General features: G+C 51.6%; 1 protein-coding gene across 15 annotated transcripts in view; it reads left to right on the top strand.

Moving 5' to 3' along the window:
* ARHGEF10L (Rho guanine nucleotide exchange factor 10 like) overlaps positions 1 to 15,740 on the top strand; it is a 117,939-nt gene that overhangs the window by 46,510 nt on the left and 55,689 nt on the right. For 10 of the 15 annotated variants that reach the window (XM_053280544.1, XM_053280532.1, XM_053280534.1 and 7 more), the window contains 12 exons: positions 3,417 to 3,526; positions 4,842 to 4,919; positions 5,681 to 5,860; positions 7,075 to 7,191; positions 7,887 to 7,979; positions 8,225 to 8,398; positions 9,860 to 10,005; positions 11,634 to 11,818; positions 12,227 to 12,331; positions 13,826 to 13,941; positions 14,733 to 14,860; positions 15,115 to 15,215. In XM_053280544.1, the coding sequence (XP_053136519.1) occupies positions 3,417 to 3,526; positions 4,842 to 4,919; positions 5,681 to 5,860; positions 7,075 to 7,191; positions 7,887 to 7,979; positions 8,225 to 8,398; positions 9,860 to 10,005; positions 11,634 to 11,818; positions 12,227 to 12,331; positions 13,826 to 13,941; positions 14,733 to 14,860; positions 15,115 to 15,215 (1,533 nt within the window). Of the gene's footprint in view, positions 1 to 1,681; positions 1,871 to 3,416; positions 3,527 to 4,841; positions 4,920 to 5,680; positions 5,861 to 7,074; positions 7,192 to 7,886; positions 7,980 to 8,224; positions 8,399 to 9,859; positions 10,006 to 11,633; positions 11,819 to 12,226; positions 12,332 to 13,825; positions 13,942 to 14,732; positions 14,861 to 15,114; positions 15,216 to 15,740 lie in introns of those variants that run through there. The other 5 variants (XM_053280541.1, XM_053280539.1, XM_053280537.1 and 2 more) reach the window with 3 other exon arrangements.

Below are 15,740 nucleotides of genomic sequence, written 5' to 3'. Positions count from 1 at the left end.
GCCCTAATTGATAGCATGGCTTGCTGTTGAGTTGTCTGTGTTAACTGGCCTCTGCTACTGCGAGAGAGTGATGCTAGTGCTTGAGGCCGCCTGGAATCTATGCACTCTGCACATGTCCAGGAGCACTAGACGCTTCACCCAGTCTGCCTAGATAACCCACCTGGATTCCTTAAACACATGGCATCCTGTTTCCTGCGCTCCACAGGTAGGCGGCAGGCGGCGGTGCACTCTGTATTTTCAGAGAGCCACTAGATTCCTGGGTTTGGTGGTGGCTGGGGGAGGACCTCTTTACATGCTCAGTGGCCCCCCTGCAGCAAGCCAGCACGGAAGAACAGATTCCAAAGCAGGAGCCTCCATTCTCCTAAAGAAAGATGCAAGGGAGGGAGCTGTGGAGGCTCGGTGCTGAAGCACAAGGCACTCTGCGCATGCTCAGGATATGAATCTGGGGGTTTTGGGGAGGAGAGGGGAGGATATAAGCCCTCCAGTTCTTTCCTTCATGCATGTGGTGCTGGTGTGGAGAGTCCCTCTGGGTGCATGCCGAGTGCTGTGCCTCCAGCAGGCCCATAGATTAGGAGGGGTGGGGCTTCTAGGTCGCAGAGCACGGCTCCCTGGGGGTGCTGAGCCCCTGTACCTCTTGCTCTGCAAATCAGTCCATGGAGTGTGAGTTCGAATCTGTGCATAGATCTGGTTGCATCCTCTGGTTACCGTGCTGACCGTGTGGAGTGCCTTGCACGTGGTGTTCGCCTTGCAGTGGCTTCTGCCTCGTAGCTGAGTGTGCCGTGTAGAGCGAGGTTTGCCTGCTGCCAGTGGTATTTGCTTGCGGCCTGTAGGTAGAACCCGTGTAAGGTTCCCTGTGGCTTCCTCATGCTCTCCCAGCTCCCCAGCTCCCCTGGCTTCTCGGATTTAGATTGTGGGGCAGGGATCCTTTCAAAACCTTTGCATCTGTTCCTCTGCACACCGTGCCAGTAATTTGTGAAATCCGGATGAAGCGTTCCTCTTGTTCTCCTGCTTCCAGTACTGTTTATTGACAACAAATTTCCAAGTCCATGGCAAAACAGAGCCCTTCTCTCTCCCCACCACCTCATTCTTTTCACTGGGGTGGGGGGGGTGGGGTGAAGAAAAACCTTTAGAAGATGCGTTTATTTCACATCCTTTTGGGTCGTGGAAAAAATGCCTCACGTCCATATCTTGAATGCACCTGTACTGTCTGGAAACAGCCTCATGTGCAGTTTGCCTTTGATACTGGGGTCCTTTTTTTGTTTCCCCTGTGAGTCAGGTCTGTAAACCCTTCATGAGTGCCAACGTTTTTGCAGCAGGGATTTCTTTAGATTTCTTTTTGCTGCACCGAAGAGTCCTGACTCTCGCCCCTCGCCCACCCGCGTCTCTTTCCTCTCAAGCTGCTTCCGTTCTGGGCCCTCCGCCTCGAGCGGCTGATGTCCCGCCAGCGAGGCAGGCAGCTGTTCCAAAATTAGGGAAGGAAAAAGGTCACCCTTGCCATCGCTGGTCTATTCCTGTCGCCCTCTGATCTCCGCCCCTCCCTGGGCTGCGAACGCGCTCTGCTTTTCCTCCTCCTCTGTCAGTGAAACCTGGGCCTGGGAGCTGCTTCCCGAAATGCAGTTTCCCCCCTGCGGGCGTGGCAGACTGTTCTAGAGCAGGTTCGGCCGGGTTGGGGGGGGGGGGCCTTGGAAGCTTAGATGGGAACTGACTTGGCAGCAGAAGGAGGAAGTTCAGGGCCAGGCAGTCGGGGCTAGCTGGAGGGAGACAGTGGGGGGAGAGGCGCCCACAGGCACGATGTGGAGGAAACGGCACCCGGTTGACAGGGACTATGTCATTGTCCGCGCCTCCAATTCCTCCTCTTCGTCTGTCTCAGGTAAGACCGCTCTTGGCTGTCTCACCTGGCCACAGCCTTCCTCTTGTGGTGGTGGGGGGGGGCCAGGGAGGGCTTCCTCTTTCTCCCTTCAGCACAGATTCCAGCTCTGACAACTCTTTATGGCAATGCTTGGATTCTGACGGCAGCTCCGGGCTCCCTCTTCTCAGCTCTGCTGGCCTCTTTGGGATGCTCTGGAGCAGGGTAAACAAAAACCAGCCTAGGACCCCAAGGCCCACTGACTGATGCAAACTAGCCGGTGGGCAAGTGGGAGAGAGCCACTTCAGAGGAAGGACCTGGGTGCCTCTGAGCACACGCCCAGCAAGCCCAGGAATTTGGGTTCCAGAACAGCCCATTCCCACAGAACCCCACTCCTGGTTTTCTCCCGATATCTCTTCGTTCCAGCAGCCGTGTGTGTGTGTGTGTGTGTGTGTATTTGGGTGTAACATTACTTTTATTGTTCCTGTCCTTAAACACTTGTGAGCTGGCCTCGTCTGCTGATCTAAGGATCTGCCTGCCTGCCTGTCCCTGGTCTAGGAGCCCTCTGTCTCTGCAACATTGTCACTGGAGGTCCCACGTCAGGCCTTGTAATGTTTTTCTTGTGGGGGCGGTTTGCATCTTGGCGCGGGTCGCGTGCATCCGTGGTGGTGGGCTGATTTATGACCCTGTTTGGGGTGGGGAAGAAATTTTCCTGATGGTTGTTTTAAGGGCTATAGCTTGGCTCGTTGGCTTGAGTCATCTGCCCTGCAGATGCTGCTGTCCACGGCGTGTGATGTCTGGGTTGCGTAGCTTGGATTCCCTCCTGGGGGCCTGAGGGCGGACAGGTGAGCTGTTGGGCCCACAGTGAGGTCCTCTCCTCCCTTCCGAGTCTAGAACATGCTGCTTTGAGGGTTTCTTTGTGTGGGGGAAAAGTTCTTCCATTCTGTACTGCCACACGTCTGGGGATAATCTTTGTTTCTGAAGTGTTGGCAGAGCTGAGGTGTGTTGAACACACGGCCTCATGCTGAGTCAGAGTGTGCGTGGTAATCATCCTGTGCAGTCTCTCTGACTCATGCCTGTAAACTAGAACATAGGAACATAGGAAGCTGCCATATACTGAGTGAGACCATCGGTCCATCTAGCTCAGGATTGTCTTCACAGACTGGCAGCGGCTTCTCCAAGGTTGCAGGCAGGAGTCTCTCTCCCAGCCCTGTCTTGGAGATGCTGCCAGGGAAGGAACTTGGGACCTTCTGGTGCTCTCTTGACCCTTTTAAAAGGGAGTGGATGTTTCCTTGAGGATTTTAATTCAATTTTCATTGAATTGGGCAGCTAATGTCTTAAGAATACACCCCTGTTGGTGGGCTGGGGACTCTGAATGTAGGAGCTGAATGCGCCTGCAGAATCCTCCCTGCTTCTAGGACTTATTCGCTGTGGCTTTGTTGTGCCTGGTGACTAACAGCAATGCAATTCTCCCTGTGCCTCGGTTTGATTCCAGCCCTGCTGCTCCTCGCCAAGCTAGGCAAGTAAAGGTATCATAATTTGTCTATTTTATCTGTGTATTACTTCCCAGGTGATTCCGAAGAGGAGGAGATGGGATTCCTGGACGGGGTCACTGTCGCAGATATTAAACATCCGCTTCCTGAGCTGGGCCCGATGCCAGATGGACTAAGTCCACAGCAGGTTGGTGCCTGGACTCGTGTCCTCCTGCCCCCAGGGTTAGGAGGTGGAGGGGGGAGAGAGAGAGAGTATTGTAAACTCTGGAGCTCAAAGACTGTGAAATCAAGAGTGGACAACCTTTGACATCTCCCTGCAAAAGTTCCATGTATACCAGCTACAGTAATAATAACAACTTTATTTTTTGGCCGCCCCATAATAGTTGTGGTCTGGGCAAGCCAAGCGCAGTACCATTTGACAGCAGCAGTAACAAATAACAATAACAAAGCAATGACACGTGCAGCCTTTCTAGCTTTGCCGTACCAATTCAGCAGCTGCAGCAGAACTGCAGCAGGAAAACTGTGGTCTCTAGACGGAATCCTAAATGAACAGAACTAGAATCCCTGCCAGTCAGTTCTAGCTCTGCCATCTGTCAAGAACGGGCAAGGTTTAGAGCTGCACGGAGCTCTTCAGGCGTGTCGAGGTGAATCGTGGTATGCGCTGTGCAGGCTTGCCTGCTGTGGAATGTTAACATAATTCCGCCCGATTAAAAGCCACAGCCATCTCTGGACTCTCCTCGGACAATGCTTGATCTCCCTTCCTGTTTTTGCTCCCCGTCATGCCCGAGCGTCATGAGCCCAGAGGAGATATGGCAGCCTGTTCTAAAAGTGTCCTGTGGCAGCAACAGTCGGGGATTATGGGGCCAGGGGTGAGTTCATTCTCCAGCAGTGGGGGCTGCGAGGGCAGGATCTCGTGCAGCTACTGTGGAGCGAGCAAAGAAGTGGTTTAACGTGACTGGTGTGGGGTCTTTTCAGATGTGATAGATGGGGAGCCCTGGATTCGCCCCTCCCGGGTGGCCTGGAATAGTTCTCAAATTGAGTGTGTGCCAGCAACTGGTACAGCTGCAGAGGAAAGCCTTCCAGATATTTTGGGTTAAGTATTAAATGTGGTCAGGAGATGTCAATTTGAGCTGGCCCTGGGGTATTGCTTTCTCATGCCAGGAAGTGTGAACTAACAGGGAAGGGTGCCTCTGAGAAGGTACAGAGCGCTTTCCCTTGTGCCTGCTGCAAATCTGGGGGCTGGGGGTTAGGCTGGAGCTCTGGCGTTGTGCAGCAGCCCGAACGCAGGGGAATCGGCCTAAGGGTGGGCGGGCATCGTTCACCACGTCTTAGGTCAGTTCAGCCAGTTCCACCGTAGTTACACATTGTATGGAAGAACTCTTTAGCCTGTACTAACTGTTGGTCTCTGCATGCTGGTTATATGCTAGTTTTTTCCTTTTCCCTCCTCCTCTTGGGAAACCTCTGCCTGATGCGATGTTGCCGTCTTTCTCTGCATCTGACAGGTGGTGCGCCGTCACATCCTCGGCTCCATTGTGCAGAGCGAGAGGAGTTACGTGGACTCCTTGAGGCGGATCTTGCAGGTAGTGAAGAGTCTCTTCTTGCCCCAGCAATGGCCTTTCTGCCCTTTCCCCCCTCCTTCCTCCAGCCCCAGGAAGTGACTCTAGAGGTCCTCTTGCTAGGAAACATTTCGGGATATAATTAGCACGGAATCCCTGGATAGCAGCAACTTGGGTAGCTGATCTGGAATCTCTCTTACACACACACTCTAGCAAGCTAAATTTTCATCGAGCAGTTTCAGAAAGTGCTTTCTTGGGACATGCAGCTATTTGGAACAGGCATCGTATGCAAAATATTGCAGGTGCCAGCAAATGGAATGGCTGACCAAAATTTGAGATAAGAACGGAAGAGCCCTGATGGATCGGACCCAGGGCTTTCATCGCGTCCAGTATTGCATTCCCCACAGTGGCCAGTCGCAGCAGAAACGTCTATACGTTTCCAACTTGGTAGCCAGAGAGTGGAAAATAGCCTTTCTAGTCCAATCTCTATGGTCCAGGAGGCCTAGAAAATGGGCATCCAGTCTGATTTGAAACCCAACCCGGCGGGGCAGACAGGCTCACCTGCACTTGCTTCAAAAGGTGCCAGTTGTCAGGAAGGAACCAAGTGCCAGGATTCACTCCTTATGACGAGAGGCACCCGGGTGCTCATAAATCGATTTCTCCGTATAATATGTGTGTGACGCCCTATGGCAAAATGGAACCCACTTGAGGCAGGACCCAGAGGAGGAAAAGGAAGATGTTCTGATGGCTCCGTGTGTCTGTCTTGCTTCCTCTCCCGCTAACAGGACTACAGAAACCCCCTGATGGAGATGGAGCCCAAAGTTCTAAGTGCCCGGAAATGCCAAGCGGTTTTCTACCGGGTCAAAGAGATCCTTCAGTGCCACTCCATGTTCCAGATTGCCTTGTCGTCACGCGTGGCTGAGTGGGACACGGCGGAGAAAATCGGGGACCTCTTTGTGGCTTCTGTGAGTCCTCCCAGGAGAGCAATGCGGTTTCCCCACCTGAATACCTAAGCAAAACTGGATTTCTGCCGGGTGGATGTAGGTTCCTCATGTCTTTCAGGCCAATAGCCTCTACGTAGCACCCCTGGATATATTGTGCTTACCACCTAGACTGAAAAGCCGGGAATCCAGTTCAACCTCCATGGTCCAGGAGTACTAGAGAGCAGACATTTGAAAGGCAGCCGTGCTCTGAGCTTGCTTGCTTGCTTAATTATTTATTTAAAATATTTATACCCTGCCCCTCCCGTACACTACTGCTCAGGGCAGCTCACAACAATAAAATAGATACAGTATAGAATAAAACGAATAAATAATAAACCCTAAAAACTAAAATAAAACCAATAAAACCAACCAAATTATAGTTAAATGTCCAGGCTAAAACTACAATCAGAATTATAGTTGCTGTTTTATGAGTTTCAGAGCATGGCGAAGCTCTTCAGGGAGGGTGTTGCAAAGCTGAGGGGCCACAACCAAAAAGGCCCCGTCTCTAGTCCCCGCCAACCAGATCTCTGCGAGTGGTGGGGCTATGAGCAAGGCCTGAGATGATAGCAGAGGGCCCTGGCAGATTCAAATGAATGAATATGGTCTGACAGATAACCCGGCCCCAAGCTGTGGAGAGCTTTAAAGGTCAAGACCAGCACCTTGGTAACCAATGAAGCTGCCGCAGGATGGGTGTGACACTCATGAAGTGACTTGCGCTCACGAGCATCTTTGCAGCAGCATTCTGGACCAGCTGAAACTTCCGAACAGTCTTCAAGGGCAGCCCCACGTAGAGTGCATTGCAGTAGTCCAATCTGAATGTTACCGGTGTATGAGTGACTGAGGTCAGGTCTGACTTCTCCAAGTAGGGTCGCAGCTGGCATACCAGCCGTACATAGCTTGTGCTGTCACTGAAATTTGCCAGTTACAAAGAAGGAACTTGGTACCCCACGGCCCAAAGCTGTAGAAATGGCCAGCCCAAGAGGCTGATAGGTGCCTCCACATCACCTCTTGATTTATTATAAACCAGAGGTGGGCAAACTTGGCCTTCTGATCGTTTTTGGATGACAAATCCCAGCATGCCTAGCCAGTTGTGGAGGACCACGTTTGTGCACCCCCGGTGTAAGTCCATCTTGGAGTTTAACTCTCCCTTTCTTCCTTCCTTTCCTTGGCGGTTTCTTCATCCCTGCCTCACCAAGTTCTCCAAGTCCATGGTGCTGGATGTGTACAGCGAATATGTCAACAACTTCACCAGTGCCATGTCTTTGATCAAGAAGGCCTGCCTGACCAAACCAGCCTTCCTGGAGTTCCTCAAGGTGAGAAGAAAGGGTGCAGAAGGTGTTGTTGTTGTTGTTGTTGTTGGTACGGATGCTTCTAAGTGGGCTGTTACAAGCGTTAATGCTCATCTAAGATGACATTCTCCATCTGCAGTTTTTAGAAAAAGTTGTATTAAAAGCATTCTATTTTAAAAGCTGCTCCTTGATTAATTGGGGGCACCTTTTTGGCAAGTTGAGATATACCAGGGCCTGGAACACTCAGGAGGGCCAGCTGAGAAGACCTCACAGGTTGGGATACAACCGGCCAAGAGAGGCGATCCCGGAGATATACAGGTGCTAAGCCCATAAGGGTTTTGTAGGTGAGAACCAGCACTTTGAATTGGACCCAGAAGTGAACAGGCAACCAGTGCAGCGGCCATAAAAGCAGTGTGACGCTATCAAATCTCCGGCCACCCATGAGGAGGCGGGCCGCTGCATTCTGGACGAGTTGAAGCTTCCAAATCGTTCCGAATCGTCTAGGTAGAGTGCAATACAGTAATCCAAACAAGGGGTCACAAAGGCGTGAGTGACTGTTGCCAGGGCCTGCCAGTTGAGAAAAGGCTTACCATGAATATGATAAGATGTGCAAAGCACTTTGGGTGCTGATGGTGCATGCAGGTGGTGTTCAGCTCTGAACCAGGGCTAAGCAGGCTGAAGGCCTTCAGGCTAACTGTGGACGTTTCTCTTCCTGGCAGAAGCGGCAGATGGCCAGCCCGGACCGGGTCACCCTCTACGGGCTGATGGTCAAGCCCATCCAGAGGTTCCCCCAGTTCATCCTTCTGCTGCAGGTACTGCCTCTCGTTGCCTCTCCTGCTCTTTCTCGCAGAGCCTGCTTAGAGGGGAAGCCAAAGAGAGCACGGTCAGAGCGGAAGGGCTGGCTTGCATGCGCGGAGGTGTTAAGAAAACGGGGCAAGGGGTCGGGTGTTGGGGCGCATGGCGGCTAACTGGATTCCAGGGGTGGTCAGGAATGGGGCGTGGGCGTCTCTCCCTGCTCCACCGTCCCCTCTTGGCCCTGTTCCTTTGCCCATCCCAGGACATGCTGAAGAACACCCCAAAAGGCCACGCGGACCGGCTCTCGCTCCAGCTTGCCCTCACGGAACTGGAGACGCTGGCTGAGAAACTCAACGAGCAGAAGCGACTGGCTGACCAGGTCACGGAGATCCAGCAGCTGACCAAGAGCGTCAGCGACCGGAGCAGCCTCAACAAGGTGCATGCAGGCTCTTCCAAACCGGGTGGTGGCTTTTGGTCCTTGCTTGTGCTCCAGCTGACTTCTTTCATGCGGCCCACAGTCGGGCGTTTAGGTTGCTTGTGCTTCCTGTGCCGTCTCAACTTGCTGGGTGGCCGTGTTGGGAAAGAAATAGACCAGATAGTCACAGTGGCTTTTTGGGTGGTCATACGCTGCTTGGGTCTGAAATGGATTGGTTCTTCCATGGTCCCTGTAGCCCCTGAACAGTGGTCCCTCTAGCAGGAATTCCCAGAGGTTGTTCACTACAACTCCCAGCATCCCCTGCTGCAATGGTCTTTGGCTGGGGATGATGGGAGTTGTAGTCAACAACATCTGGGAATCCCTGCTAGAGGGAACACTGCCCCTGAAGCAATCTTAAGATGAGCTTCCTCTAAATTTTTACGCATTCTGATAACCCCTGTTAGGAGGTCATACCACCTGCTTCAGGTATCAAGAATTCTCGTAACATTGCAAAACCTGGACTCCAGACCTTCCCCCGCGAGACTGAGAATCCCTCTGCACACTCCATTATCCTGTGCAGCTTGACACTTCTGTATTTCCTTGTCTCAATAGGAATGGTTGTGGATCCACAACCTTTTAAAATCTTGGTTGCATAAGTCAGTAGCGGTCACACTCTTCAGATCTGGGACTTCTTCTAACCCTCATCTCCAACATGAGGTTCACTTCTGTTTATTTTTTTTATTTTAAAAAAAACTATGCATGTTTAGGGCATGGCCCTAGACCAGACTTGCTCAACATAGCCCCCCCACCCCCGCTGTTTTGGACTACAACTCCCATAATCCCCAGCCACAGTGCCCAATAGCCAGGGGATTATTTATGGGGATTGTAGGCCAACATCCGCCGAAGTTGTGCAGCCCTGCCCTAAACCAAACGGCTCCACAGCAAGTGACATCTTTGGAACCCTTTCCGTTTGCTGCAGTACATTTGATCTTCGCCAAAAGGCCAGGGAGTGATGCTTATTCATCTTCTGAATCCCTCATCTTTTAAATTGCATTTGTGCTCTCTTTCATGGCTTTGGAACAGGGTCTGAATGTTTAATTTACCCCCATAGTATCAGACGATAAACTGCCTGCGTGGCTCTGAAAATCTGTAATTATTCATGCTGTGTATATATAAGCTAATCAAAGCAGAGTCATTTCCTCTAATGGTACAGTATAGAAGCGTTAAGGAATAACTGAAATTCCCAGGGCCCTCCAATCCCAGTGCTTTGGCTTTTATTCCTTCCTTCTCCTGTCCCTCCTTTCCCTCTCTTCCATCTTTCTCTTTCTCTCCCCCTAAGAACCCCCTCCCCGCCCCAAACTGTGGCAGTCTTGCTGGAGTGACCCAGCTTATCCAAGGATGCATCCCAGTTTGAAAGTCCTGGCAATCTACCAACTGACATCTCCTCTCTCTCTCTCTGTCTCTCTCTCTGCCTTTCTGTAGCTCCTGAATTCAAGCCAGAGGCAGCTTCTGCTGTGTGAGACCCTGACGGAGACCGTTTACGGCGACCGGGGCCAGCTCATCAAGTCGAAGGAGCGCAGGGTGTTCCTCCTGAACGACATGCTGGTGTGCGCCAACGTCAACTTCAAGTGCGTGTCTAGGAATATTTTGCCCGTGGGTGTGTGAGGGGTGGCAGTACACAGAGGTCAGGCTTCAGCGCGCTGGAGGGCAAAATGGGAATGAAAAATTCAGAGCCGCTTCTGCGCCCCTGAGGTGTAAAGCCTGGTCTCCTCCGCACACTTGTTGTTTCGAAGGGGCGAAGCGAAGTCCGGCAGCTAGAAGTGTGTGTTTGCCCCTCCTCGTGGTAGACACTGTTATGCTTACACCTTGCCATAGGTGTGAGGAATCTTTCTTGCAACTCCAGAACAAATGTGTGTGTGTGTGTGTGTGTGTGTGTGTGATATTTAAAGATGGGGTAATTTTCCTCCTCCCAGCCACAAAAGTCAGACCGGCTCATTGCTTTAGTAGAGCAAAGGCTTTTCAGCCACAGGTCCCCAGATGCAGCTAGACTACAACACCCATCTGCCATTGTGGTGATGGATGGTAGGCACTGTAGTCATGGAGGGATACATCTGTCCATAGCAATTGGTCTGGACAACTGCATGGAATCTCCATGTCCAAAGGCAGTCTCTTTCTGAATACGAGTTGCTACGGAGGACCTTTTCCTTCCACAAGACATCTGGTTGTCCCACATCCTATTACCAATGGAAGTCTAGGTGGACCCACTTTGGTTTGTGGCAGGTGGAACTTCCATGTCCCGAGGCAGTCTACCTCTGAATGCCAGTTGCTGGGGCGCAACAGCCGTAGCCTTCTTGCCCACCTTAAGGACTTCCTGGAGGCATGGTTTTGGCCACCCAGCAGACCTCTTCTTACATTCATGTCTCCTTATTGTGGCAAGAGGAGAGCAATGTGCCCTAGAGACTTGTGGGGCTGGACTTTCTCCTTTTCAAGAGCTTGAACCAGGAATGTTAATGCACTGAGAGCTGGTTGATGCCGTAGGCTGCAGCCTCTCGGTCATTCCAGGCTCCTGGGGGTCGAGTTGGTGCGTGGTGTCGATTCCTAAAATTCACGTCCTTGTCCTCTTGGTGGCGGCATCTCATTAGCCATGCCTGATTAGGCTTTTGTGGACATGGATTGAGAGTGACAAGCTCCGTTTTCCCTGGGAGCCCTCAAGAGTCGGTAACAACCCAAGTCTTTTAACTTTCTTGCAGGCCGGTGAATACCAGGTAGGCAGGAACATGTGGTGTGAGGTTTGCCTTGCTTTTCTTAGGGTGCTGGCTGTGACTTGCAGAGTTTAGGCACCCTGGTGGCAGGTGCTGATGGGTGAGCAATTGCTTCTGCCTGCTTAGCCTTGGGGGCAGATTCTGGCTCTATTATGCTCTACTGCTTTCCTAGACTTGCAACACTAGACCACCCACCACCCATCGCGGTGCAGCGGTGGTGGGATGTTTCTTCTCGTGCTTATGGCACAGATGGAGCGTGTTCCTCCTAGATTTGTGGTTTTCAAATGGGCACCCTTTCTGCAGGGTATCCGGTGCTGCTTTGCAGTGAGATAGAAAAATCCTAGCGTGGACGCTGTTGGGTCTTGTTGCATGGCTGCTTGCTAGGACTGCAGTGGAGTTCCGCCCTGCCGGTGTTTGGGAGTGATAGTGGGGGGCCTCCTCTCTCCCTCTCTCTCTCTCGGTCTTAAACTTGGGGCTTCCTTTTCTTCTTGCAGAGGCCAGCTGGAAATCAGCAGCCTCGTCCCGCTGGGCCCGAAGTACATCGTGAAATGGAATGCGGCCCTCCCGCAGGTCCAGGTGGTGGAAGTTGGGCAGGAGAGCAGCGGGTACGACAAGGACCACGTTGTCGTCCAGAACGTGGGGTCCAAGAAGCACGTGCCCAGCAGTCAATCTTCGCACAGTGAGTGGCGTCCTCCTCCCCCTGTCCTTGCCCCAGGTTGCCGGCTCATTGGACCCGGGCGGGCCCCAGATGTGGCAAACGGAGAGGTCCATTGGATGGCCAGACCAAATCACACACACCCAGGCATTTTCTCCCCTTCCTAATGTTGAAGAGGCTCCCCATTTCCCCAGGGTGAGAAATCCCAGGAGCAGGGCTCCACGGCTTCGGTGTAATTTTGGACGAGAGCACGCTCGTCTCCGGTTGCGGCTGTGGCAGTACATAGGGTGCCCACCCACATCCACGTTTTACAAAGGAAAAGAAGACCGTGGGGTGTACAGTTGGAAAAGGGGGCATGAGGGTGTCCGCAGAGGAAGGGGGAGGCTTATTAATGGTGTCATTGTGATATTGCTTTGTTGACCCACACACAAGCAGAGCCTAAGTGGAGGCAAACAGTCAGCCCTACCAGGCAGCAGCAGCAGCAGAGCCATCCGCCCACGTCAGAATCTCAGAGAGAGAGGTCCCTGCACTGTCAAGGTACCTTCAGCCAACACTCAGCTCGCTCTCTGCCTCTTCCAGACTGCTCTTTCTTCTCTGGCGTGCACGCACTGACTCTCACACTCAGGCACAAGCAACCAGCATCCTGTTTCCCACAGTGGCCCACCAGATGCCTCTGAGAAGCCCACAGGCAGGAGCTGAAAGGGGCAGGCCCTCTCTCTTGCTGTGGCTCCCCTGCAAATGGTATTCGAAGGCATCGCGCCTCTGAGCCTGGAGGTAGCCTATAGCCGTCCGGACTAGGCGCCATGGATAGCCCTGTCCGCCACAAATTGGTCTAAGCCCTGGTGGCCGTCTGCACATTCCGTGGCATAGATTAATGATGCACTATGCATGACATGCAGTATGTGAAAAATGATGCACCATGTGAATGATGCATGGTGTGTTTGTTGTCCTAAATTTCCCGGCCATCAGTTTCATGGGATATCCCCTGGTTCTCATGTTGTGAAAGAGGGAGAAAAATTTCACACACCATTGGTCCCCTCCCTTTTGCCCCCAGAGCTTGGAGAAGGATACACACATGCCCACCAATCTGCTTTAAAACACGAGAGAGAGATCTGGAGGTACCCAGAGACCATCTCCTCGCCATTAGCTCCCATCAGCTGAGCATTCTGGGCGATTAGCATAGCAAAATAATAGCCAGGAGCCCCAACGCTGCAGTCACTGACCTTCTGTCTTTCTCCGCTGCATACACCAGGCATATGAAGCCATGCGCGCCAGAAGCCAGATTCTGTCAATCGGGATGGTTACTGCTGTGCCAAATTCTAGCTGCTTTGTCTCTGTTTCTAGCATTGCCTGCCCTGTATTTTGGAAATGTGGGTTGTAAAGTGGTGGTGCTGTTTATGACCCCGTCAGGAGGGTTTCTCAGTCGTTTAAGCAAGTGGGTGGTATGAGAGAGGCGTGGTTTCCCTTGATGGGGCTTGTTACTCACGACGAAGTTATTTCTTTGATTTTACTGGTGTTTTCTGGTGACTCATTTTACCCAAAGAGTCTGGCAACAGTGCTCTTGGTTAACACTTAACCGCCTCTCAGAAACAGCAAGATAAATTTGCTTTTATGGAGAAAGGTAAAATTATATGAAAATCCCCTCCAGTTAAGAAGGTGTTTGCTTAGCTCAGCCCTGTATGAGACCTTCTCTTGAGAACTGTGTGTACAATCTGTTTGGGTCATGCTCATATATATATATATATATTTGCACAAAATTAAAATGTGAAACCTTCATATATGTATTATAAGGCGAGTTATTTAGATGTAATTTTCATGTTTGAAATTTAATATGTTAAACACACACACACACAAGCCACGCTTGTGTGGATTTTTGATGCACAACTGAAAAGTTATTTTAGCTGGAGAATATGTCGGGATGAGCGGATGCACCATGGGCAACGGGAACCTTCATCAACTTGCCTTTTAAAAAGTATTATCTGTCTCTAGCCAAGCTCAGAATTTGCAGCTACATATGTGTCTTTCCTTCAGATAAAGTCTACCTGGGACCCCCTCGCCTCTTCCAGGAGCTCCAGGACCTGCAAAAGGATCTGGCCGTCGTGGAACAGATAACGCTGCTTATCAGCACCCTGCACGGCACATACCAGGTGAGTGCAGTTCCCAGAGAGGCAGACGAGATTGGAAGAATCCTGTTGGGCATTTAGGCCAGAGGAACAGGAGGGTGAGGAGTCCGGCTGCTCTTGGCCGATTCCGATCAAGATTGGATTGGTGCAAAATGGTTGGGGTTGGTTCCAGCTGGATCCAGCAGATTCGATCATCCTGTTCTTTTGCCATCCACATTGGCTACCAATTTGTTTCCAGACTTGGAAAGCAATCTTGTCCTTGCTTACCTGTAACAAGAAGATAATACACATGAAGCACTTTGAACACTTATGTAATAATAATAAATAATTAGGAACAGCCTTCCGAGGGGTGGGGGTCCTCCAGGTCCCATCGCTGCTTGCCTTCCAACCGTTGTTTTATTTCAGTCTATGATTTCTGGATAACTTGGCAGTGCTGTTGTTGGCTTTACCTTCCTACCGATGAACTTTCCCTTGGGGCAAGTCAGACTGTCTAGCCAGGATTGTCTCCTTTGGCCGATAGGGACTCTCCAGGTCTCGGGCAGAGAGGGGCCTTCCCCATCACTTCCCACCTGCCCCTTTGGGGGCTGCATTACTCTTAGTGTGTCGCTGATGGCTTGGTTTCTGCCTGCCGTCTTGATCGTCTGTTTATAGAAACATGGGATTGTAAGTATTGGGAATAAAATAAATATATGTGATATTTGGCCCAGACGCTGCTCGGTGTCTGCCCTAAAGCCACGGAGAGCCTATAGTTGTGGCCGGTGGTCCTTTCGTGGAGCAAGGGAGGATTCCTCTTTCTCTCTCTCTCCCGCTCCTAGAACCTGAACATGACGGTGGCGCAGGATTGGTGCCTAGCTCTGCAGAGGCTGATGCGGGTGAAGGAGGAGGAGATCCATTCTGCCAACAAATGCAGGCTCCGGCTCCTGCTTCCAGGGAAGCCAGACAAGTACGTCCCTGACTCCAGCACCTCTGCTTTCTCCTCCAAGATGTGTAAACAGTGACAGAAGTCTGAGGTGCTGAATCCAGCTCCCAGCAGCGGTGTGTGTTCACTGCTTAAAGGGACAGGGAGGAAACATCAACCCATTTAGGGGCCAGAATTTCCCCACGGTGACCGAATGACCAGGTCAGACGGTCACTTCTGCATGGGACCGATCTGGGAGCGGAGGAGGCAGACATCCTAACTTCTTCTCCCCCACGCAGATCTGGCCGCCCCATCAGCGTCATGGTGGTCTTCATCACCCCCAACCCCCTCAGCAAAATCTCCTGGGTGAACCGCCTGCACTTGGCCAAAATCGCCCTCCGTGAGTAGTCTCCTTTGTTTATAGGTTCTTGCGATCAGTAAAAATAATGCTTTGAATGAGGGTCAGCCACAGTTAAAATGCAGAAAGCAAGCTTCCGGAGCTCTGCTTCGCTCATCAGGGGAGAAATAAGGAGAGGACAGATGTCTGAGAAAACGCTGCTTTCTTGGTGGTGTACTTTCCCTGTCCTGACGTTTGTTAAAATGAAAGTGGACTGTGAGGGTATTTCCCCCCCAGAGGTCTTGTGGTCATAAGAACCGTATTGCTTGGTCAGGCCAAGAATTCGTCTAGTCTAGCATTCTCTTTCTCTCAGTGGCCAACCCTATTTTAGTCCAAAACCTCCCAGTATTTGGAGTCACTTCCATATAATAGCCAGCATGCCTGGTATGTTTGTCCTTCTCCATGGGCTGTCTAGTCTTCTCTGAAAGACATCAAAGCCTATAACCATCACCACATCTCATGGCAGGGAGTTCCATTAGCTAACAGTGTGATTCCCCCCCCCCATCCCAGCCTTCTCTCATTTCACTT

The sequence above is a fragment of the Hemicordylus capensis genome, chromosome 16 (genome assembly GCF_027244095.1).
Source record: "Hemicordylus capensis ecotype Gifberg chromosome 16, rHemCap1.1.pri, whole genome shotgun sequence".
In the NCBI taxonomy this organism is placed as follows: Eukaryota; Metazoa; Chordata; class Lepidosauria; order Squamata; family Cordylidae; genus Hemicordylus; species Hemicordylus capensis.
Note: the sequence above shows the minus strand (reverse complement) of the source record. Positions and strands in the feature narration are given on the sequence as shown.